The sequence below is a fragment of the Mustela erminea genome, chromosome X, assembly GCF_009829155.1.
Source record: "Mustela erminea isolate mMusErm1 chromosome X, mMusErm1.Pri, whole genome shotgun sequence".
Taxonomy (NCBI): domain Eukaryota; kingdom Metazoa; phylum Chordata; class Mammalia; order Carnivora; family Mustelidae; genus Mustela; species Mustela erminea.
Window position 1 is genome coordinate 84,208,167 of NC_045635.1, and position 25,196 is coordinate 84,233,362.

At 39.0% G+C, this 25,196-nt stretch overlaps 2 protein-coding genes across 7 annotated transcripts in view; both read left to right on the forward strand.

The window, feature by feature from the left end:
- The first annotated feature begins 32 nt into the window (after positions 1 to 32).
- The window catches only part of LOC116582140 (G-protein coupled receptor-associated sorting protein 2), a 143,443-nt gene continuing 118,279 nt past the window's right edge, over positions 33 to 25,196 (forward strand). Inside the window, exons 1-2 of one of the 6 annotated variants that reach the window (XM_032329550.1) lie at positions 33 to 72; positions 10,714 to 10,754. The gene's annotated coding sequence lies outside the window, so the exon portion shown is untranslated. Of the gene's footprint in view, positions 73 to 297; positions 350 to 4,203; positions 4,261 to 10,713; positions 10,755 to 25,196 lie in introns of those variants that run through there. The other 5 variants (XM_032329551.1, XM_032329546.1, XM_032329544.1 and 2 more) reach the window with 5 other exon arrangements.
- The window catches only part of ARMCX5 (armadillo repeat containing X-linked 5), a gene marked incomplete at its 5' end in the record, with an annotated part of 36,296 nt that continues 13,713 nt past the window's right edge, over positions 2,614 to 25,196 (forward strand). Inside the window, 3 exon segments of the mRNA XM_032329711.1 lie at positions 2,614 to 2,773; positions 2,776 to 2,842; positions 2,844 to 4,260. Of these exon segments, the coding sequence (XP_032185602.1) occupies positions 2,614 to 2,773; positions 2,776 to 2,842; positions 2,844 to 4,260 (1,644 nt within the window).

Here is a 25,196-nt window from a genome sequence, read left to right on the forward strand (position 1 = left end):
CCGCTCTCTAGCTCCTCCCGCTGCAGATTTGGGTACGGGGGACGTGGCAAAGCAGAGTCTGCGGAAGAAAAGGTAGCAATTAATTAGTCACTAGGCGTGGGTCTCGGAGGAGCTTTGGGGACGGGAGGAAGGGTGTACCAAAAAGTGGCAATTGTTTGCCAGTTAAGGCCCTTAATCTGACAAAGCAGGTTTCGCGTCCTAAATCCCAGGTGCCGGGCCAATCCCCAAACAGTCGCCGCCATTGTCTCGTGTTCTCGTGTCCATCTGACCGTCCGTCCCTCTTTCTGTAGGGCACGGCACCCCTTGAGGCAAGGAAATAAGAAAACTGTCTCTGATCCAAGCAGAGCAGGTCAGTGAGAAGGCGGGCATCGCTTGGGAGTGTGGATATGGGTATCAGAGAGGAATGTGGGATACGTGATCTGGTCGTGGGGCGCGGGCGGTGAGAGGGAGAGGGGGACAGGGTTTATTTGAGTGGTACGCAACTATAAATTTAAAATGATCTTGCTAGCCTGATTTCCAGACACTAATCACCTCCGACCGTGTTTGGGAAGGTAAAGGAGTATAACAGCGGTTTCTAGCAGAGAAATGGCGGTTTCTGTAATAGGATGAGAGGCTGCTGCTGTTGGTGAGAGCAGTTGTCAGGGAAGCCCTGGGAGAGAGAGTGTAAAAGAGAAGTTGTATTTGATAATCAAAGTCCTGGATTAGAAAATGTTCTCCTGTCCTACTAGTCTGACCATTAATAACCGAGTCTCTCCCACTGTGTCTTCGTTTGGTCCTTAGGTGTGTATCATGCATTTATATATTTCGGTCTGTTCCTAAATTTTCGGTACAGCATGTTTTTGTGAAAATCTGTAGAAGGCTGTGGACCTCAAAGGGAGGGGTTAAGTAAAGGAAACTTGGCCTAATTTTTGCAGAGTGGGCAGTGCTTGGAGTTGGTAGATGACTAAGACTAGAACAGGCAGGATTCTGGGGAAAACTCTAGATACCCTTTGTGCATGCTTTCCAGACAGCCCTCCGTTACTCCTGTTGTATTGCAGAAAATGTTAGGCTTTAGGGAGAGGAAGGAGACATAAAATCTTAGATGAAATTTGGAGATAATACTTTTCATTGATTTCCAGCCAGCTTCCGTGGCTTGTCTGAGCATTCCATCTCTACCACCACCACTATCTTGCGTGGGTGTTTGAATGTGCGGTGCAGGAGAATTATCAGACTTTTGGGATGGAGCAGAGGAACTTGGAGGGAGAAGGAGAAAGAAAGGGCCATAGAAAATTTTGGCAAACAGGTACTGATTTCCAGAAAGGGTCAGTGTCCCAGGTGCTGATCTCTACCAAGGACTCAGTCTCCATTGTCTCCTGTGGCTTGATTTATTTATTTATCTCTGCATTTGTGAAACCCTGCATATAGACCCTTCTCCAGGTCTGTGGAACTCTCAGTTGTTATGAAAGTTTGCAACTTGAACCCCAGTTCAAGTAACCCAACTTGAACCTGGGAAACAATGAAAAAGAGAAACATGCCCTGTGTCCGTTAGAATTGGTGTGAGGGTAGGTGGACAGGAGAAGATTGAGACTTGGAAATTCTATTCTCTTTTGTTTTGCCAGTTTACAAATCCCTCTTTGGTCCCCTGCTAATTTAGTTGGGAATCTTTGAATGCTTCGGGAGTATAGAAGGGTAACACTTGTTTTTCTGATTTCCAACTTGCTTTTCTTATTCTTAAGCTTCACCCAGGCCAATTTTAAACTAGAGAAATGCAAGGACAGTCACTGAACAGTAAAATGGTGGGAAGCAAGGAGACAGAGGATCAGTCCTGAATTAGGGTAATGGTGGTATGGGACAGAAGGAGGGAAACACCAGACAGATTACAAATATAGGGACCAGGGATTAAGGTCTTTCTACCAAGAGGTCAGTTTCCATATCCTGTTTGTTTATTTGTCCATAGATCTGCCTGTAGGTCTGCTGTAGGGCTTGTCAACATTGGAAGCAAGGAGAAGAAAATTACGCCAGATCACTGAGTTTGGTATGAGTATGGAGACTTCCCAAGTAGACATATAAGATGAAGTAGGAGTCCAGCAGGGATAAAGAGCCAGTCTAGGGATTCCTCAGTCTCTCTCACCTCCATTAAGCTTTCCCACTCTCCATATTCCTGTTTTGTGTCTGGAAAGAAGATTAGTAGCACCTGCAGTTTTGTAGAGAGGGTGAAATGAGGAGAGAGTTTGATTATTATCTACCTCTCCCACTTAGGACTGAATGTTCATACTCTCCTGTCTCTCTATACTAATCAACATAAATTGGAAGCATCTCAAAGCCCCATTTCCTTCCTCCACCCCTAGGTCCAACTTCAGTGGCAGATCTGGTGTCCTTGGAGTGGCTGAAGACCACCACCCTCCACAGGGCTGCGCTCAGGCACACAGCCATTCTTCCCTTACCTGAGTGAGCTTCCTCTGCACGTTGTTTATATCATTGGCAGAGCCTGTAGTTGGAAAGGGGGCCGAGTGACAAATGGACTTTGTATGAAAACACCAGCCTGGGACAGAACTTCAGTGAAGGTTGAGACGGGGTTGGGGTATATAACTTGGCCTTGCCTTTAACTTGGATCATGATTGGCTCTGAGGCTAAGGCAGGGGCAGAGCAGGAGCTGGAGCTGCTCTAAAAGCTCGGATCAGTGGCCCTGCCAACACTAAAGCCAAGGCTAAGATCCAGGCCAAGGCAGTGGCTGAGGCAGAACTGAAAACAGGACCAGTGACCCAGGCCAAGGCTGGGGATGGAGCAGTGGCCAGGACACAGTGACCTACACTGAGGCCATGGCTATGACAAGGAATGTGGGCAAGATGGAAGCTATGACAGAATAGAGTCATATCTGAGACTAAGGCAAAATCCATGGCAGAACCTGGTACAGTGCCCCAAACCAAGTCAAAGGTGATGCCTATGGCCAGGGTCAGTGCAGTGACCAAGTATGAAGTCAAGGCTCGTGCTGGAAGTGAAGCCAATATCAGGTCCTTTGCCAAGGCTGATGATAAAGCCGATATTGAGTCCAGGCCCCAGAGAAAGAGAGAGGATGGCATCAAATTCAGGGCTGGGGCTGAGGACAGAGCTGGTATTGTAACCGAGTCCATTGATAAAGATGAAGAAAATGTCTGCTCCTGGTTCTGGACTGGAGAAGAACCTAGTGTAGGATCCTGGTTCTGGCCTGAAGAGGAGACCCCTTCTCAAGTTTATAAGCCTCCACCTAAGATCCAGGAAAAGGCCAAGCCCATTCCCAAACCAGAACTCACTATAAAACAAAAAGCAGCAGCATGGTCAAGAGCCAGGTATAGTGTCCTAGTCCCAATAGAAGGAGGGGAGCCATCCTTGCCTCCAGAAGGGAATTGGACTCTGGTTGAGACCTTGATTGAAACTCCTCTGGGGATTCGGCCTCTGACCAAGATCCCACCCTATAATGGGCCTTACTTCCAAACCTTAGCTGAGATCAAAAAACAGGTGAAGTATAGGGAAAAGTATGGGCCCAATCCAAGAGCCTGCCGCTGTAAATCACGTGACTTTAGTTTAGAGCCTAAAGAATTTGATAAACTCGTTGCCCTACTTAAGTTAACTAAGGATCCTTTTATTCATGAAATAGCTACTATGATAATGGGCATCAGTCCGGCTTATCCATTTACCCAAGATATAATTCATGATGTGGGTATTACTGTTATGATTGAAAACTTGGTCAATAATCCCAATGTTACAGAACACCCTAGAGCTTTAAATATGGTAGATGACAACTCTGAGTCTTCTGAAGAACCAAAACCAGCAGAATCGTACATACGCCAAGTTTGTAAGGACATAATCTCTTACCCATTGAACTCCCCCGTGCAACTGGCTGGACTAAAATTATTAGTGCACCTAAGTGTGAAATTTGAGGATCACCATATAATTGCTAATTACATTCCAGATTTTCTTACCTTGTTAAACAAGGGAAGTGTCAAAACCAAGTTTTATGTTTTAAAAGTGTTCTTGCGCTTGTCCAAAAATCAAGCCAATACGAGAGAACTGATTAGTGCCAAAGTACTATCCTCACTGGTTGCGCCCTTTAACAAGAATGAGTCAAAGGCCAATATTCTTAATATCATTGAAATATTTGAGAATATAAATTTCCAATTCAAAAAGAAGGTGAAACTGTTTACCAAGGAAGAGTTCACTAAATCTGAGCTTATTTCCATATTCCAGGAAGCAAAAGAGTTTGGTCAGAAACTCCAAGACTTAGCAGATCACAGTGATCCTGAGGTGAGAGATAAAGTTATACGATTAATACTGAAACTCTGAATAGTTGTGTGTTCTTACAAAACTGTGAACAATTTTTTTGGTGTTGTAATATGAAGCCATGCATATTTTAACTGTGAGTTCATCTAAGTTCAATATTTATGTTAATTTGTATTGATTGAAGGAGGCAACTTTATGGATACCAAGTGATCTTGAGAGCTTGAATGTTCGTTTTTATTGTGCTATATAAATGGAGATATTTTTAGAATTTCTGCAACATTACCTGATAATTAACCTATTCATTCTGAGTAAGCTATATTTCTGTGCTTTATATTGACATAAATGTATTCGTTTGAGACTTTATTTACATGTTAATAAAGTTGCATGCTCAAACTGGTGAAAACATTGTCCCAGTTCTTCAGTTGAATGAAGTCTAGTCAGAAGGATAAAGCACAATCACCACAAAGGTGATAAAGAGTACTGTCTGTATGTAGGAGGGTACAAACAAAGCAAGTTTGCATAAATAGATCTAGTTTCAGCATGTTCAAGGAATGGAATCACTCTACACAAGAAGACAGGACTGTGCTACTAAATGACATCTGGGCAGATCTGGGGAAAGGGGCGAGGACACAGACCTAGAAGAAAGGGAACACAGATTCTTTCTTTCCAGTCTGAGTCCCTGAACTTGGGTTTACCCTTTAATACAGGATTTCTCATCAGGATATCTCGAAGCTTTTTAACTCCCAGGAGGATTCCTCGTTCTCACCCCTACTCAGTAAAGCCATGGAAATATGGTTCTGAAAGGACCCAGCCCCACCATGCCCTCAAAATCTAGGTACTCCATCAAGGGACCAGGTTTACTACTTCATTCCCTGTAGTCCTGGGCCTCACAGGAAGGTCTTCCTGGAACTAATTACAGAAGCTGCTTCATGGATAGTCTCATTTGTCCTACCTTGGTGTCTGTTTACTCTCATCCTTGCTTTTGTTTGCTGGCCAATGCTTTGGGCTTGGTAATTTGCACCTATCCTTGGTGGTAGGTAGCTTGGAGCTGAGCAAGCTGAGCAAGCTAAGCTCCGTGAGATAGCTGCAGGGCTCCAAAGTCCTTAAGGGTGTGGAGTTAGGAAGAAATTAATTTCCCTAATTCCGTTATCCTATCTGTGCAGTTTACGGAGCTGAAGCCCCATGTGGTCTATACCTCTTCAGGTCCTCCTGTTTATACTTAACGAAAGCTAGGTTCTGGCTAGGGGTTACTGACATAGAATTCCAGGTATAGATTGGTATCTGGTGTTACCTTTGCCTCCTTTGCTGTTATTGGCCCTTTCCTTTACTGCCAAGAATTGGGAAATACAGATATTAGGATCAGTGTATAAATACTAGTCTTTCTTTTGAACTTCCTCTTGCTCCTAATTTATGTATTTGGGGAAAGGCCTAAACTGAAAAGTCTCAACAAGGTTTCATGTATTCCTAGTTTTAGAAGCCATGCCTAGTTTAATTTCTATTAAGGTCAGTTCTAAACCTATCTTTTATATATCTAGGAGTTAAAATGAAGGACAGCTGGCCACACATGTGCACTAAAGGGTGAAAAAAGTAGGGATTTTGCAATGTGCAGTTACTACTTAGATGATTTTTGAAGTTCTTTGTTATTTTTTCATAAGTAGGCTTTGCACCTGGTGTGGAGCCCAATACAGGGCTTGAGCTCAGGACCCTGAGTTCAAGACCTGAGCTGAGATCAAGAGTCAGATGCTCAACCTACTGAGCCACCCAGGTGCCTGTTTATAATTTGTTTTTTAGTCCCTTGGAATTCCAGCCATGTGTACTAATTTCAGAGTTGGGGGTCTTCCCAATACAATTAGATCAGACCCTTTGGAAATAACTCTGTTTCTCATGCCCTATGGAGCACACAGTCAGCTATGGAATTTTCCATTGGCTAAAGAGAAGAATGAGTGTGGGGTATGCAGGTATTTGTGTCAAAGCAAGAAGCTGATAGTCTCCCTTAGGTGGGAATTATGGGAGACAGTCATTTCCAAATTGTTCCTGGGGTGTGCTTGAAGTCAAAACCCTATTGCTCATTCCTTGTTTCACTCCTTTCCTGGAAAAATAATTCAGGGAACTCCATGTAGTATCAGAGTTGATCTGATACTACTCCTCTTAAAATGTTGCTGCCTGGGAGTGAAAATAAGAATGGATTTCTCATCTTTCCTGTTATGAAGTAAAGCAAGTAATCTTCCTACAACACACGTGGACTGTTAGCACACACTGTTAGTGGGAACTTCATTAGAATGACAACTGTGACGTTTCTCTGCCCTCATCCTTGCTCCTTCTTATTTTTTCCATCTTCCCTTTCTCTTTGAAAGGTTGCCTTACCACAAAGGGCTGTGTCCTACTTTTCTTTTCCATAATATAAGTTTTCATGTGTGCAGTGAAATACATCCCCAGTTTCTAATTAGGTGGGATATTTTAGCAAATTCTTGGATTTATTTTTAGGAACACTGTTGTCTGGAATTCTAAGTCACATTCGTCTGTATCAAATTTGTCAGTAACAAAGATTCTTTTATTCCCCAGGTTTACAGAGATATTACTGATATATAACATATGTAAATTTAAGTTATATAATATCATGGTTTGATATTCATATAAATTGTGAGATGATTACCACTATATGTTAGTTAACACCACCATTCCATCACATGAATACCATTTTTTTTGTGGTGATAATATTTAGGATTTACTCTCTTAAAAATTTTCATATGTGTAATATAGTATTATTACTTATAGTCACCATACTATACATCAGATCACCAGAACTTATTCATCTTAGAGGTGGAAATTTGTACCCTTTGACAAATATCTCCTCATCTCATCTGTTCCCAGCCTCTGGCAACCACAATTGCTACTCTCTATTTCTGTGAGTTGTATTGTTAGATTCCACATATAAGTAAGAATATTTTGTATTTGTCTTTCTCTGTCTGGCTTATTTCACATGGCATAATGCCCTCAAAGTCCATTGTTAGGGTCCCTAAAGAAAGGATTTCCAGTTTTGTGGCTGAATAATAATATTTTGTATATACACCACATTTACATTATCCATTCATCTGTCAATGGACAGTTAAGTTGTTTCCATGTCTTGGCAATTTGAATAAGGCTACAGTAAACATGAAGGTAAAGATCTCTTTTAGAAAGTGATTTTATTTCTTTCAGATATATATCTAGAAGTGGGATTGCTAGATATGTGGTAGTTATATTTTTATTTTTATTATTTTTTAAAAGATTTTATTTATTTGACACAGAGAGAGATCACAAGTAGGCAGAGAGGCAGGAGGAGAGAGAGGGGAAGGCAGACAGAGAGAGAGGGGAAAGCAGGCTCCTCGCTGTGCAGAGAGCCCAATGCGGGGCTTGATCCCAGGACCCTGAGATCATGACCTGAGCCAAAGGCAGAGGCTTAACCCACTGAGCCACCCAGGTGCCCCTATATTTTTAATTCTTCAAGGAACTTCCATACTGTTTTCTATAGTGGTTAAAGAAATTTACCTTACCACCAAGTGCACAGGGGTTTATTACTACAAATCTCCCTCTTAGACAAGCTGATACATCCTATAAATTTTGGTATGTTGTGTTTTCTCTTTCATTGTTTGAAGATTTTTTTAAATTTACTTTTTGATTTTATTTTTGATCCATTGGTTGTTCAGGAGCATGTTGCTTAATTTCCACTTATTTGTGAATTTTCAGGTTTTCCTCCTGTTATCTTCAGCTTTTAAAAAATATTTGTTTATTATTTTGACAGAAAGAGAGAGAGGGAGAGAGCAAAAGCAGGGGGAGAAGCAGGCTCCCAGCTGAGCAGAGAGCGCGATGTGGGGTCTATCCCAGGATCCCAGGATCATGACCTGAGCCAAAGGCAGACAATGAACTGAGTCACCCAGATGCCCTCATCTTCAGCTTAAGGAATTGAGGCTTTTGGGATGCCTGGGTGGCTCAGTCCATTTAGCATCTGCCTTTGGCTCAGGTCATGATTCTAGTGTCCTTGTTCAGCAGGGAGCCTGCTTTTTCCTCTCCTTGTTGCTCCCTCTGCTTGTGCATGCTCTCTCTCTCTCTGACAGATAAATAAATGAAGTTTTTTTTTTTTAAAGAATTGAATCCTTTAAGAACTTAAAGAACTGAATGGTGAATCCTCCTTTCATTATTTCTTGTAAGGTAGATCTAGTGGTGATGAACTGCCTTAAGCTTTTGTATTTTTGGTAAATTATTTATCTCTCATTTGTGAAAGACAGCTTTGTTGAGTAATGTGTTATTGGTTGGCAGTTTTTTTCCTTTCAGCACTTTGAATATATCACCCCACTCACTCTTAGCCTGCAAGATTTCTACGGAGAAATCCATTTATAGTATTATGGAGGTTCCCTTGTAAGTTATAGTCTTCTTATCTTTGCCGCTTTTAAGATTTTCTTTTTGCCCTTGGCAGTGACAAAGTGTGCTTGATTTTTAGACAGTTTTGTTATAATGTGTCTTAGAAAAACTTGTTTTAGGTTGAAATTTGGGGCTGGCCTATGACCTTCATGAACTTATATGTCCAAATCTCTCCCCAAATTTGGTAAGTTCTTAGTCATTATTTCTTTAAATAAGCTTTCTTCTCCTTTCTCCCACTCTTCTTCTGGGACTTCAGTAATGCAGGGATTTTTTAAAAATAATATCCCCTAATTTATGTAGTATTTCTTCACCCTATTTCATTATTCTTTCTTTTTGCATTTTACTGAAAGATTTCAAGTGACATTCAGATACCTTCTTATTTACTAACTCTGCTTGGTTGAGTCTGCTGTTGAAGCTCTCTTTTGAATTCTTCAGTTCATTCAGTGTCTTCTAGGATTTCTGCCTTTTTTAAAATGATTTCTGTATCTTTATTGAACTTCTCATTTTATTTTTCCCCAATTTCATTTACTTGTCTGTGTTTTCATGTAGTTCACTGAATTTAAGAGAATTATTTTGAATTCTTCATCAGACAGTTCATAGATCTGTTTCTGTAGAGTCAGTCATTGGAGTTTTATCAGTTTCCTTGGTGAAGTATTTCCTTGATTATACATGATCCCTGTGGCCTTGTTTCAGTGCCTGCACATTTGAAGAATTAGAACCTCTTCTAGTCTTTATAGACTGCTTCTGAAGACAAAACCCATCATTAACTCATCCACAGATTCAGGGTGGGCTATCCAGTGGTGTCCATGGTGGACTCTCTGCTGGACTCTGAGTGGGCAGGTCTGGTATCTGGATAAGCAAGTGGGCAAGCCTCATGCTTGTGTACATGGGGATCCACCTGGTGCCTGGGTCCAAGGAGGCAGGCCTGGAGCCTAGATTCACTGGGACCTAATAGGCACCAGGGACCACTGGAGTTGGCCTGATGTCTCAGTCCACAGGGACCAGTTGAGTACTAGGGGAAGCTGTGAGTCTGGTCACAGGAGCCAACTGAAGGCAAGGGCCATTGTGACCACTCTGGTGCTGGGGAAGGCCAGGCACCGGGAGCTATTCTTGAGGTTGGAGCACAGAGGCTGGCCTGGTGCTGGGATAGGCTAAGAGCCTAGGTCCATAGGAACTGCCCTAGAGTTTAGGTCTGCAGGGACTAGTCTGGCACTGGGGTAGGCTGGAGGACTAGGGCTGCAGAAGCTAGCCTGGTGCTGGGGTGTATCAAAAGCCTGGGTCGGCAGTACCCAGCCTGATGTTGGGTTCAGCTGGAAGCCTGAATTCATAGTAGCTGATTAGTAGCCTGAGGTGACAGGAACCATCTGAGGCTGTGGGAGTTGGCAAGAATGAGGATATACTGAAAGCCTGGGCCACAGAGCCATTCATGGCCTTAGGAAACAGCCAGCTCTCTCGTAAGCCAGGAACCTAGGTGTGCAGAAGTCTGCTATGAATATGGACCCACAGATGCCACCTCAGACCACTGGGACTGGTTTTTGCCAGGGTGAGCCAGAAGCCTGGGTTTATAAGAACCCTCTGGGATCCTGGTGCTACAGAAGCCACCTGAAGCCACAGGAGTTGGCAGACACCTGGATGAGTCAGAGGCTGGGGTTTGTAGGAACCTGCCAGGAGTCTGGTGCTCTGGAAGCTGTCTGGACCCATGGGAGTCACTTGGGCATGCTGGAGCTGATAGTACTGAGGTGAGCCAGGAGCCTGGTTTTACAGGAGCTGATTGAGAGCCTGGTATCATGGGAAATGCTTAAAGTTGTGGATCTGGAAGACACTGCAGTGAGCTGGGGGCCTGGGTTCGTGGGAGACTGCAGAGAGCCACTTAGGGCCATAAGAGTTGACCTTGTGCTGGGACAGTTTGGCTCTGGAGTCTTGTGAAATTGGACACTCACTTCACTCTCCCATTTCTCATGGGAAGGGTATTTCCCCATGCTGGGCTACTGGGTTTGGGGGGAAAGGTGATGGAGTTAATGTGAATCTATTTTCCTACGCTCCTCAATACATCTTTTCTTATTTCTGTGCTTCACCCAGGTGCTGTCATCCCTCAACTGGAATCCTTGGCTCTTTTAAAGGTATTTTTGTGCATGGATAGTTATTCAAATTAATATATCTGAGGTAGTTGAGCACTTGGAAGCCCTATACATCTGTGTTGCTGACATCACTCCCTACTTTATTATTTTTATTCATTTTATCTAGAGCATGGTTAGGGAAAGAAGATATTTACTTGGACCCTCAAACCTCTAATAGTACGATATCTTAATACATTTTACTTTCAAAAAGTTAAACATCATAAATAAAGACCTCTTTGAATGCAACTCCAATCCCAGCTTCTTCCTAGGGGCAACACATATTTGTCAGTTTGTAGAACTTTTCTATACATTGCCTACATACAAAGATATATAAATGTCCTGAGGATTTTTTAAAGTATTAAATTTTATCATAGCATATGTATTATTCTTTAACATTTTTTCAATAGTTTGATGTAGGGATCTTTCTGTACAAGTATGTATCTATGTCTTTCTTCTTAGTGCTGTATGGAAATTCATGTATTACAATATTATTTTTGTTTCTTTGGGTGATTCTAAGTAGACTTCTGGGTCATAGGTATTTTTCATTTTAATAGACATTTGAAATCTCCTTAGGAAGGGATTATATTATCTTACTCACTGACTATCAGTATATGAGAGTCCCTGGTTCCCTACACCCACTAACAGTTCTGATTATTTACATATTTAAACATATCTGCCAATCTGATAGATGCAAAATGGTATCACTTTGTTTTAATTAAAATTTTACTAATATTGAAGAAAATATGTAAGTTCCATTAACTCACAGAGAAGAATCAGATGAGGAATACGAGTTTCCCCTTTAAGAAAATACAATTCAGGCTGCACCAACTTGCATTCCCACCAACAGTGTAAGAGGGTTCCACTTTCTCCACATCCCCTCCAACACATGTTGTTTCCTATCTTGCTAATTTTGGCCATTCTAACTGGTATAAGGTGATATCTCAATGTGGTTTTAATTTGAATCTCCCTGATGGCTAGATCAGGGAGCTAGCCTGGTGCTGGGGTGTATCAAAAGCCTGGGTCGGCAGTACCCAGCCTGCTGTTGGGTTCAGCTGGAACATTTTTTCATGTGTCTAATAGCCATTTGTATGTCTTCATGGGAGAAGTGTCTGTTCAAATCTTCTTCCCATTTTTTGATATGATTATCTGTTTTGTGTGTGTTGAGTTTGAGGAGTTCTTTATAGATCCCGGATATCAACCTTTTGTCTGTACTGTCATTTGCAAATATCTTCTCCCATTCCGTGGGTTGCCTCTTTGTTTTTTTGACTGTTTACTTTGCTGTGCAGAAGCTTTTGATTTTGATGAAGTCCCAAAAGTTCATTTTGGCTTTTGTTTCCTTTGCCTTTGGAGACATATCTTGAAAGAAGTTGCTGGGGCTGATATCAAAGAGATTACTGCCTATGTTCTCCTCTAGGATTCTGATGGATTCTTATCTCACGTTGAGGTCTTTTATCCATTTTGAATTTATCTTTGTGTACGGTGTAAGAGAATGGGCGAGTTTCATTCTTCTACATATAGCTGTCCAGTTTTCCCAGCACCATTTATTGAAGAGACTGTCCTTTTTCCACTGTATATTTTTTCCCATTTTGTCGAAGATTATTTGACCATAGAGTTGAGGGTCCATATCTGGGCTCTCTACTCTGTTCCACTGGTCTATGTGACTGTTTTTATGCCAGTACCATGCTGTCTTGGTGATCACAGCTTTGTAGTAAAGCTTGAAATCAGGGAGCGTGATGCCCCCTGTTTTATTTTTGTTTTTCAATATTTCCTTAGCGATTCGGGGTCTCTTATGATTCCATACAAATTTTTGGATTATTTGCTCCAGCTCTTTGAAAAATACCAGTGGAATTTTGATCAGAATGGCATTAAAAGTATAGATTGCTCTAGGCAGTATAGACATTGTAACAATGTTTATTCTTCCGATCCAAGAGCATGGAATGGTCTTCCATCTTTTTGTGTCTTCTTCAGTTTCTTTCGTGAGTGTCCTGTAGTTCCTCGAATACAAATCCTTTACCTCTTTGGTTAGGTTTATTCCCAGGTATCTTATGGTTCTTGGTGCTATAGTAAATGGAATCGATTCTCTAATTTCCCTTTCTGTATTTTCATTGTTAGTGTATAAGAAGGCCACTGATTTCTGTACATTGACTTTGTATCCTGCCACGTTGCTGAATTGCTGTATGAGTTCTAGTAGTTTGGGGGTGGAGTGTTTTGGGTTTTCCGTATAAAGAATCATGTCGTCTGTGAAGAGAGAGAGTTTGACTTCTTCATTGCCAATTTGGATACCTATTATTTCTCTTTGTTGTCTGATTGCTGTTGCTAGGACTTCTAATACTATGTTGAACAAGAGTGGTGAGAGTGGGCATCCTTGTCGTGTTCCTGATCTCAACGGGAAGGCTGCAAGCTTTTTCCCATTGAGGATGATATTTGCTGTGGGTCTTTCATAGATAGATTTGATGAAGTTCAGGAATGTTCCCTCTATCCCTATACTTTGAAGTGTTTTAATCAGGAACGGATGCTGGATTTTGTCAAATGCTTTTTCTGCATCAATTGAGGGGACCATGTGGTTCTTCTCTCTTCTCATATTAATTTGTTCTATCACATTGATTTGCGAATGTTGAAATATCCTTGGAGCCCAGGGATGAATCCCACCTGGAATGCAAGTTGGTGCAGCCTCTTTGGAGAACAGTGTGGAGATTCCTCAAGAAATTAAAAATAGAGCTTCCCTATGACCCTGCAATTGCACTCCTGCATATTTACCCCAACGATACAGAAGTCGTGAAAAGAAGGGCCATCTGTACCCCAATGTTTATAGCAGCAATGGCCACGGTCGTCAAACTGTGGAAAGAACCAAGATGCCCTTCAACAGACGAATGGATAAGGAAGATGTGGTCCATATACACTATGGAGAATTATGCCTCCATCAGAAAGGACAAATACCCAACTTTTGTAGCAACATGGATGGGACTGGAAGAGATTATGCTGAGTGAAATCAGTCAAGCAGAGAGAGTCAGTTATCCTATGGTTTCACTTATTTGTGGAGCATAACAAATAGCATGGAGGACATGGGGAGTTAGAGAGGAGAAGGGAGTTGGGGTAAATTGGAAGGGGAGGTGAACCATGAGAGACTATGGACTCTGAAAAACAATCTGAGGGCTTTGACGTGGCAGGGGGTGGGAGGTTGGGGTACCAGGTGGTGGGTATTATAGAGGGCACGGATTACATGGAGCACTGGGTGTGGTACAAAAATAATGAATACTGCTATGCTGAAAATAAATAAAAAATAAATTTAAAAAAAGGAAGAAGAAAGAAAATACAATTTAGGGGCACCTGGGTGGCTCAGTTAAGCCCTCGACTCTTTATTTCAGCTCAGGTCATGGTCACAGATCATGGGATTGAGCCTTGCATTGGGCTCTGTGCTCAATGTGGAGTCTGCTCCAGATTCTCCCTCTCCCTCTGCCCTTCCTCTCTCTCTCCCTCTTTCTCTGTCCCCCCTCTCTCAAATAAATAAATAAATAAAATCAAAAAAAAAGAAAAATACAACTCAATTTCTAAGTGGCTAAGTGCTTCACAGTAGCTTTTTGGGGGCTGTGGAAAAGTCTGAAAAGAAAAATTTTTTGGCACAAACTTATGATTCACAGATCCCTGGTGCAAAGAAAAGATAATAATTCTCATAGTGCTAATAAATTTGAGAGTTTACTATTTTGAGTTATAAATGCTTTGTTATTTTGTTTCAAGTATGTGGAGATACTGTTCAGATAATTATATAAATTAATATAAATCATCAATGATTTGTGTGATAAATGATTTCTCAGTAAGATTATCAAACTTTTCTAAAGAGAAGGGACACAAGGGGAAGTTATTGATTTATTTGTATGTGGGGCAGAATAGAAGGAGGGGTGAAGCTTAAAAGCTGACAGTAGTCAAAGATCAAAAAATGGAGCCAGCCGTTTTATTACACAGACTATAAAATGTGTTGGTTTTTTTTTTTTTTCACCAGTCATAAGTAGAAGCTTATACAGATAAGTTTCTATTGTGATTGAAGCAAAATATCAATTTTGGTTGATCAAATTTCTCTGAAATACATACTTTTGTTCTGGCATCTTTTTTTTTTAAAGATTTTCTTTATTTATTTGACAGAGAGAGATCACAAGTAGGCAGAGAGGCAGGCAGAGAGAGAGGAAGGGAAGCCGGCTCTCTGCTGAGCAGAGAGCCTGATGTGGGGCTCTGTCTCATGACCCTGAGATCATGACCTGAGCCGAAGGCAGCGGCTTAACCCACTGAGCCACCCAGGCACCCGTGTTCTGGCATCTTTGTCCCTAAAACTAAATGTATCAGAATATCCTGGAGTTGCAAGGATTTAATAAATCAATTGCATGGATATCTTGAGTAACTTATGTATTGGCTTTACTACATTGATACCAGGGTTTAATGATTAATATGATGACTATAACATAATGAATATTAATATATTGAATACTGAATTAATATAATGAATACTGTTTGCCAAAGTATTTTCCTCCAGCACTTTTTAGAACAAAGCTACTAGGCTTACTCAGTTTGGCTTTAAACATAGTAACATGTTTCAAATGATGCCATCACTAAAGTAAAAAGACTACTCATAGCATAGGAGAAAGTATTTGCAAATTATGTATATGATATGGGTCTAATACCCAGAATATAAAATATAAAATATAAATGTTGTATTAATAATATTAATTTATATTTATTAATATAAATATAAAATATAACTCTTTCCACTCAATACAAAGACAAATAAAATGATTACAGAATAGTCAAAGGATTTGAATAGATATTTCTCCAAAGAAGATATTCAAATAATCAATAATGGTTCAAATCAAAACTGCAGTGATATCAATTCACAGCCACTAGATAGTTATAATTCTTTAAAAAGTGAGTAATAGCAAGTGTTAGCAAGGATGTAGAAAAACTGGAGCCCTTGTACATTCTGGTGGGAATGTAAAAAAGTATAGCTACTGTGCAAAGCAATTTTGTATTTTCTGTACCATTTTGATTTACTTCTTGTTTTTTTCTCTATGTTTTTAGTTTTTTTTTTTCCTTAGTGACTACTCTGTCAATTATAATTAATATTTTAAGTCTATAAAACCCCAGTTTGTACAAGTATCAACTTAGTTTCAGTAGTATACAAAACTGCTCCTTTACAACTCTGGTTCCCTCTTTATGTTATTATTGTCACAAATTAGATCTTTATACATTGCATATTCATTAATGCAGTTCTTCAATTATAGTTTTATGCATTTGACTTTTTAAATACACTAGAAAAAAAACAAGAAATGACGAACCAAAAATGCAGTAATATTGGCTTTAAAAAAATTAGTTGACTGTTTTAGAGCAGTTTCAGTTAGTAACTGTACTTTGTTGAGCAGAAAGTACAGAAAGCTCAGACATACTACTTCTCTCCCACCCCTCTTTCCCCACATGGTTTCTCATAGTATTAGTATCTTACATTAGTGTGATACATTTGTTATAGTTGATGAATGAATATTGCTACATTTTTGCTAACTGAAGTTTCTAGTTTACACTAGTGTTCACTTTTTGTATTATACATTTCTGTTTCTTAACATTGTGGTAATATATACATAACATAAAATTTTCCATTTTAACCAATTTTATATTTATAATTCATTGGCATTAAGTACATCCACTTGTGCTTCAACCATCACCACTGTCCATCTCCAGAACATTTTTTGTCATCCCAAACTGAAACTCTGTATCCATTAAACAGTAACTTCCCAGTCCTTACTACCCACTCATAGTCAGCCACTTACAGCACTATTCTATTTTCTCTCTAGAAAGTTGCCAACTCTAAATACATCACAAAAGTGAAATCGTACAATATTTATAACTTGGTGTCTGGCTGTTTCACATAGTGTTTTTGAAGTTCATACTTATGTCAAAATTTCATTTCTTTGTAAGACTGAATGATATTTCAAAATTCCATTCGTCTCTGTGTATATTTTGGTTGTTTGCACACTTTGACAGTCGTGAATATGCTGCTAAGAACACTGGTTATACCACTATCTGAGTCCCTGCTTTCAGTTGGTTTGGATACATACCTAGAAATGGAATTATTACATCATATGTTAATTCTGTGTTTAATTTTTTGAGGAACCACCATACTATTTTCCAAAGCAGCTGTACCATTTTACATTCCTACCAACAATATACATGGGTTTCACGTTCTCCACATCCCTGCCAACATTTGTTGTTTCAGTGGTTTGATAATAACTGTCTTAATGTGTGTGAAGTGGTATCTCATGGTTGCTTTGTATGTCTATGATGACTAATGATTTGATCATCCTTCCATGTTCTTATTGGCCACTTGTATATTTTCTTTGAAAAATTCCTATTCAGGGGTTTGGCCCTTAAAAATAAGCCCTTAAAATAGGGTTGTTTGGTCTTTCTGTTGCCATTGTTGAGTTTTAGGAGTTCTTTATAAATTTTTGGTATTAACCCCTTACCATATTTATGATTCAGAAATTTTTTTCTCCCACTCTGTGTGGGTTGTGTTTTTACTCTCTTCAAAGGGTCTTTTGATGTGCCAAATATTTTAGTTTTGATGAAGTCTAATTGATCTATTTTTTTCTTATGATTTTGGTGTCATATCAAAAGAATCATTGCCAAACCCAATGTCATGAAGTTTTTCCCTATGTTTTCTTCTAAAAGTTTTAAAGCTTTAGCTCTTAAGTTTGTCTTTGATCAATTTTGAGTTAATTTTTATATATTGTATAAGGTAAGGGTCCAGATTTCTTTTGCATATGATTTCCAGTTTTCCCAACATCATTTCTTGAAAAGAATATCTCTTCTCCATTGAATGGACTTGATACTCTTGCCAGGAATTATTTGGCTGTATATACCGGGGTTGATTTCTGGCATCTCTAGTCTATTTTACTAGTTTATATATCTGTTTTTATGCCAGTACCATACTGTTTAGATTACTGAAGTATTATAGGAGACTCTGTGTGATATTATGGTTTATAAGAAATATATATTTGGTCTTTATCCATGATTCCTGGCTCACGGCTCCCAAAAGCCCTTGGAATTTCCTGAGTGATAAGAGCAATGGGGCATCTTTTTCTTTTTTTTTTTTTTTTGAATTCTGTTATGTTAATCACCATACAGTACATCATTAGTTTTTGACATGGTGTTCCATGATTCATTGTTTGCATATAATACCCAGTGCTCCATACAATATGTGCCCTCCTTAATATCTGTCATCGGGCTAACCCATCCCCCCACCCCTCCCCTCTAAAACCCTCAGTTTGTTTCTCAGAGTCCAAAGTCTTTTAGGGTTCATCTCCCCCTCTGATTCCTCCCCTCCTAATGTCTTCCAAGCTATTCCTTATGTTCCACAAATAAGTGAAACCATACAATAATTTACTTTCTCTGCTTGATTTATTTCACTTAGCATAATCTCCTCCAGTCCCATCCATGTTGATGAAAAAGTTGGGTATTCATCCTTTCCAATGGCTGAATAATATTCAGTTGTGTATATGGACCCCATCTTCTTTATTCATTCTTATGTTGAAGGGCATCTTGGCACTTTCCAGTTTGGCGATTGTGGCCATTGCTGCTATGGACATTGGGGTACAGATGGCCCTTCTTTTCACTACATCTGTACCTTTGGGGTAAATACCCAGTAGTGCAATTGCTAGGTCTTAGGGTAGCTCTATTTTTAACTTTTTGAGGAGCCTCCACCCTGTTTTCCAAAGTATCTGTATCAATTTGCATTCCCACCAATAATGTAAAGGGTCCTCCTTTCTCCACAACGTCTTCAACGTTTGCTGCTTCTTACCTTGTCAGTTTTTGCCATTCTAACTGGTATAAGGTGGTATCTCAATGTGATTTGGATTTGAATTTCCCTGATTGCTAATGATGATGAACATTTTCTCAGGTGTCTGTTAGCCATTTTTATGTCTTTTGACAAGTGTCTGTTCATGTCTTCTACCCGTTTTTTGACTTCATTATTTGTTTTGGGGGTGTTGAGTTTGAGAAGTTCTTTATAGATCTTGGATACCCTTTGTCTGTAATGTCATTTGCAAATATCGTCTCCCATTCTGTGGGTGTGAGACAGGAGTCCATCAAAATCCTAGAGGAAAACATAGGAAGTAACCTCTTCCACATCTATTTTAGCAACTTTTTTCAAGACAAATCTCCAAAGGCATGGGAAACAAAAGCGAAATGAACTTCTGTGACTTCATCAAGATGAAAGGCTTCTGCATGGCAAAGGAAACAGTCAACAAAGCAATGGGGGAATTTTTTGTCATAATATTTGGTCTCTTGTCCTCAGTTCCTGAAATCTACTTTAGAGCCATTAGCATGAAATGGGTGTCATATTCATGTTCATAACAAGTACCTTTTTACTACAAATAGGGTTATGTTAATAAGGTGACTTTTGGAAAGCACCTAAGGATGGGGGCTGATTTCCAAAGGAACCAGCCATGTGATTAGAGGGTTGGTAGAGGGTTGGAACTTTCAGTCCAACTCTCTACTGCCTTTCCCACCCCTACTTCCTAGAAGGGGAGGCGCCTGGAAGTTGAAGCAATCCCCAGTGGTCAATAATTTAATCAATCATATCTACATAATAAAACTTCCATAAATACTCAGAGGGACAGGATTCAGAAAGCTTCTGCATTGGTGAACACATGAAGATTCTGGGAGACTGGAGTGCTGGGAGAGAGCATGGAAGCTCTGTATACATTCCCCATACTTTGCCCTATGCATTTCTTTCGTCTAGCTATTCCTGAATTTTATAGTTTTATACACACACACACACACACACACACACACACACACACACACACATTTACGAATGGTAATTCAATAAATGTTTCTGTGAGTTCTGTGAATTGCCGTAGCCAATTAATCAAACTTAAGGGTCATTGAAATCTCCCATCTATAGCCTGTCAGTGGGAAGCAGAAATGGTAATCTGTATTTGAGACTGTAATTCAAAGGTGGGCGGGGGGAGTGCAGTCCTGCAAGACTGAGAGCTTACTTAACCTATGGGATCTCATACTATTTCCAGGTTGATAGTATCAGAATCAAGTTTAATTATAGGATGCCCTGCTGGTATCCAAGCATCTCTTAGTGGTTTTGGAACCGCTTCCACACACACACACACACACATTGAAATTGTGCCAGAATACCTTTATTTTGAAATTAGGAAAGTGAATACCAACTTTTATTTGTTTCTCAAGATCATTTTGTTAATTTTGGATCCCACGAGATTCTATATGAATTTGAGATAGGTTTTTCTATTTTTGCAGAATATATCATTGGGATTTTTAAAAAAGATTTTATTTCTTTATTTGTTTATTTATTTTGGAGGGGGGCAAGAGTGCCCCCCAACAATAGGGGGGAGAGGCAGCAGGGGAAGAGAAGAGACAAGCAGAATCCACGCTAAGTGCAGAGTCAAACTCAAGCCTTGATCTTACAACTGAGATCATGACCTGAGCCTAAATCAAGAGTTGGACATTTAAACAACTGAGCCACCCAGGCACCTCTATCATTGGGATTTTGATAGGGATTTCAGTGAATCTTACAGGTCACTTTGGGTAGTACTGACATCTTAACAATGTGTAATCTTTACAGTTGATGAGCACAAGATGTGTTTCCAATTTATGTCTTTAAATTTCTTTCAGCAGTGTTTTGTAGATTTCAGTGTACAGTCTTTGGCCTACTTCATTGTCTTCTTAAGAATTATACTCTTGATGCTATTGTAAATGAAATGGCTTTCTTAATTTCTTTTTTTAGATTGTTCATTGTTATTGTATAGAAATGCAACACATTTTGTGTGTTGATTTTGAATCCTGAAATTTTGCTGAATTTGTTTATTAGTTCTAAGATTTTTTTGCAAAATCTTTGGGGTTGTCTACATATATGCCATGCCATTTTTGAGCACAGATAATTTTATTTCATCCATTACAATTTAGATGTCTTTTGTTTCTTTGTTTTGCATTATTGTTGCAGCTGAAACCTCCAATACTACATTGAATAGAAGTGGAGAATGTGAACATCCTTGTCTTATTCTCTATCCTAGGGAAAATCTTTCAGTCTTTCACTATTGAATATGATCTTTAGACATGGGCTTTTCATTTATGGCCTTTATTGTGTTGAGGAAGTTTCCTTCTATTCCTGGGTTGTTGACTGTTTTGATGAAAGGGTGTTGAATTTTGTCAAGTGCTATTTCTACATGAATTGAGATGATTTGTTTTTTGCCTTCATTTTGTTAATGTGTTGTGTTGCAATATGATAGATTTTTTAAAATTTTATTTTTTCAGTGTTCCAAGATTTATTTTTTATGCACCACACACAGTGCTCCATGCATTTTGTGCCCTCCTTAATACCCACCACCAGGCTCACCCATCCCCCCACACCCCTCCCTTCCAAAAACCTTGTTTGTTTCTCAGAGTCCACACAGTCTCTCATGCTTCGTCTCCCCCACTGATTCCCCCCAATTCACTTTTCCTTTCCTTCTCTTAATGTCCTCCATGTTATTCCTTATGCTCCACAAGTAAGTGTTGATTTTTGTATGTTGAATCATCCTTAAATTCCAGAAGTGAACCCCAGTTGGCCATGGTATAGAATTCGTTACATATACTATTGATGAATTTGCTTTTTTAGCATTTTGTTGGAGAATTTTGCATCAGCATTATAAAACATATTTGACTGTAATTTTCTTTTCTTGCCATGTCTTTGTCTGATTTTGGTACCAGGGTAATGCAGACCTATTGGAATGTTAGTAAGTGTTCCCATCTCCATTTTTTAGGAAAAACTTGGGAAGACTTACTGTAATTCTCCTTTTATTGTTTATTCAGTAGTGAAGGTATCTGGCATAGGGTGATTTTATTTGTTTATTTATTTTTTGGAAGGAGGAGGTTTTTGATTACTTATTTAATCTTTTCACTAAACATAGGTTTATGCATATTTTCCATTTTTTCATGATTCAGTCTTTTTTTTTAAGATTTTATTTATTTATTTGACAGAGAGAGATCACAAGTAGGCAGAGAGGCAAGCAGAGAGAGAGAGGAGGAAGCAGGCTCCCTGCTGAGCAGAAAGCCCGATGCGGGACTCGATCCCAGGACCTTGAGACCATGACCTGAGCCTAAGGCAGCGGCTTAACCCACTGAGCCACCCAGGCGCCCCTCATGATTCAGTCTTGATAGGTTGATTTGTTTTTTTGTTTGAGTGTGTTCATTTCCCCTAGATTACCAATTTGCTTTGTATACATTTGTTCATAATATCCCTTTATAATGCTTTTTATTTCTGTGAAATTGGTAAGGTTTCCATTTTTATTTTTGATATTATTTTGATATTGATATTTTTGATATTTGAGTCTTTCTTTTTTTTTTTTTTTCTTAGTTAATCTAGCCACAGGTTTGTGAAGTTTTGTTGATCTTTTGAAGAACTAAGTTTTGGTTTTATTGAATTTCTCATTGTTCTTCTATTCTCTGTGTTTATTACTTTCTCCCATCTATTAGCTCTGGGTTTCATTTGGTATTTCTCTAATTTCTTAACGTATATGGTTTAGTTGTTGGTTTGAGATCTTTCTTCTATCTTAAATGTAAGTAATTGGAACTATAGCATTGCTTTTGCTGCATCCATAGGTATTGGTATGTTTTGTTTTAACTTTCATTTATTTCCTCAGTTATTTTCTAATTTCCTTTGTGATTTCTTCTTTGGCCTGTTGGTTGTTGAAGAGTGTATTATTTAATTTTTACATATTTATGAAGTTCCCAATTTTTCTTCTATTATTGATCCTTAGTTTCATTCCAGTGTGATCAGAAGTGTTATTTTGTATAATTTCCTCTTTTTAAAAAGATATTAAGACTTGTTTTTTGGTCTAACATAGGGTATATTCTGGAGAATGTTCCATGTGTACTTGGGAAAAATGTGTATTCTGCTTTCATTGGATGGCATGTTTTGTATATGTCTATTAGATACAGTTAGTCTATAGTGTTATTCAAGTCCTCTATTTCTTTATTGATCTTCTGTCTTGTTTTCTAACCGTTACTGAAAGTGGGGTTACTGATGTCTTTAACTATTATTATAGAACTTTCCATTTCTCCTGCCAATTTTGTGATTTTTAAATATATTTTTGAACTCAGAGTTTTGTACATATGTTCGTAATTGTCACATCCTCTTAGTGAATCAGCCCTTTATTGTCAATATATGATGTTATTTCTTCTAACAGTTTTTGACTGAGTTTCTTCTTATTGCTCCTATAACAAATTACTACAAATATGACTTTATTATCTTAGTGTTCTGTAAGTCAAAAAGTCCAAAATTCGTCTAACTGGGCTAGAGTGAAGGTATCAGCAGGATTGGTTCCTTCTGGAGGTTGTGAGAGGAGAATCCATTTCCTTGCCTTTTTTGAGCTTTTATAGTCTTCCTGCATTCCTTGGCTGATGGCCTTTTCCTTGCATCACTCTAACCTTTGATTCCATGGCCGCATTTCTATCTTCTCTCTTTGACCATCTTGTCTCCCTCTTTTAAGGATTCTGTACTTACATTGGTCCATTTGCATAATCCAGGATAATTAATCTTCCCATCTCAAGAGCCTTAATTTAATTACACTAGCAAAAGTAGCTTTTTACCATGTAAGGTAACATACTGATAGGTTCCAGGGATTAGGACATTGACATATTTGTGGGGGGAAGTTATTATTTAACCTACCACACTACTTATAGTAAAGGCAGTAGTCATAGAAACAGTAAAGCAAGTTCCAAATGGGTAAATAAATGCTGTGGTAAAGCAGGCTACTCATATTCTTAGGGTTTGGGGCATTATATAGACATCTTTAACAGACTTATATCCAGTCATCACCATGTCACCATCCATGAAATCATAAAAAGATATGTTATAATAAGTAAAAACAGATGAGTGTCAAATTTTTATAACAAAGTGAAATTTGACCACTTTAAGTTTCACCTCACAGTGAACCATAAAACAACTTGGAAATGTGTCCTTTGGTGGAGTTCCTGGAAATATGATAGGGGTTCATTTTAACACTCTCTTTTCCATGATAATCCACTGTTAATTATGGGCTGAATTGTCCCAAATTCATATGTTGAAGCCCTAACCTCTGGTATCTCAGAATATGATTATATTTGGATACAGGGCATTTAAAGAGGTGATTAAGTTAAAATGAGACTACTGGCCTGGGCCCTAACCCATTTCTACAAGTGCCCTTATAACATGTGCAAATTTGAACACACAGAGAAACACCAAACATGCGTGCATACAGAGGAAAGACCATATGAGGACATAGCAATAAAGTGGCTATTGAAAGCCAAGAAAGAGGTCTCAGGAGAAACCAAACCTGCTGACACCTTGATCTTGGACTACCAGGTTCCAGAACTGTGAAAAAATAAATTTTTGCTGTTTAAGCCGCCCATTCTGTAGTATTTTATTATGGTATCCCCGGCAAAACTATACAGCCTCAAATTTTCATTTATTGGCTCAGCATCTTATATCAGCTTGAGAAAAAGGAAGCCCCATCTTTGTGGTAAATGTAGGGTATTAAGGAGGGCATGTATTGCATGGAGCACTGGGTGTGGTGTGTAAACAATGAATCTTGGAACACTGTAAAAATAAAATAAAACTTAAAAAATGTATAGAATTTTGTGGAAGCTTCTTTAAAATTCTAAACTGTATAAATCTTAGCAAACCTACAGCTTTTTTTCAGTATTATGTTCCAGTGGGTACTGTACACATTAGCTTTCACCTGCTTCAGATGACAGAATAGTGGGGAAAATCACTGTGTGGGACACTTTCACCTTCACCAACACAAAATACTATCTCCCAACAAAATATTCTAAGGAATTTTAATAGGGTGCTTCTAAGTCTGGTCAATGACAGAAGTATAAAGCATAATAACTCTGTCCAGATTTTAAATTATTGTGTAAACTAATCCTAACCAACAACAGAAAAACACCTTAGGGTTTCAGAGGCATCTTTATATTTAGCAGATATTTACTGAGCAATCTATCATGTGGCAGGCACTATTTCTAGTTGTTGGGAATATATAGAATAGAATGCTCATGGAGCTTACATTTAAGAATGGAGGGAAATAGACAATAAAGTCAAGATATAAAATACATACTAAAATATTTAATAGTGATAAATGCTATGGAGAAGAATAAAGTATGGGGACAAAGGATCTTCAAAGGGGGAATACAGTTTTAGATTGGATAATCAAAGAAGTTCACTCGTAGTAGGTACCTTAATGAAATGAGGGAATGGGCCATGAAGCTATCATAGGGAAAAGCATTATAGGTAGTGGGAACAAAAAATGCAGAGCTCCTTGGGTAGGGATATGCTTGGTTTGTTCAAGAAATAGCAAGGAGGCCAGTGTGGCTCAAATGGAGCAAGCAAAGGGAGAATGGTTGAACGTGAGTTTAGAG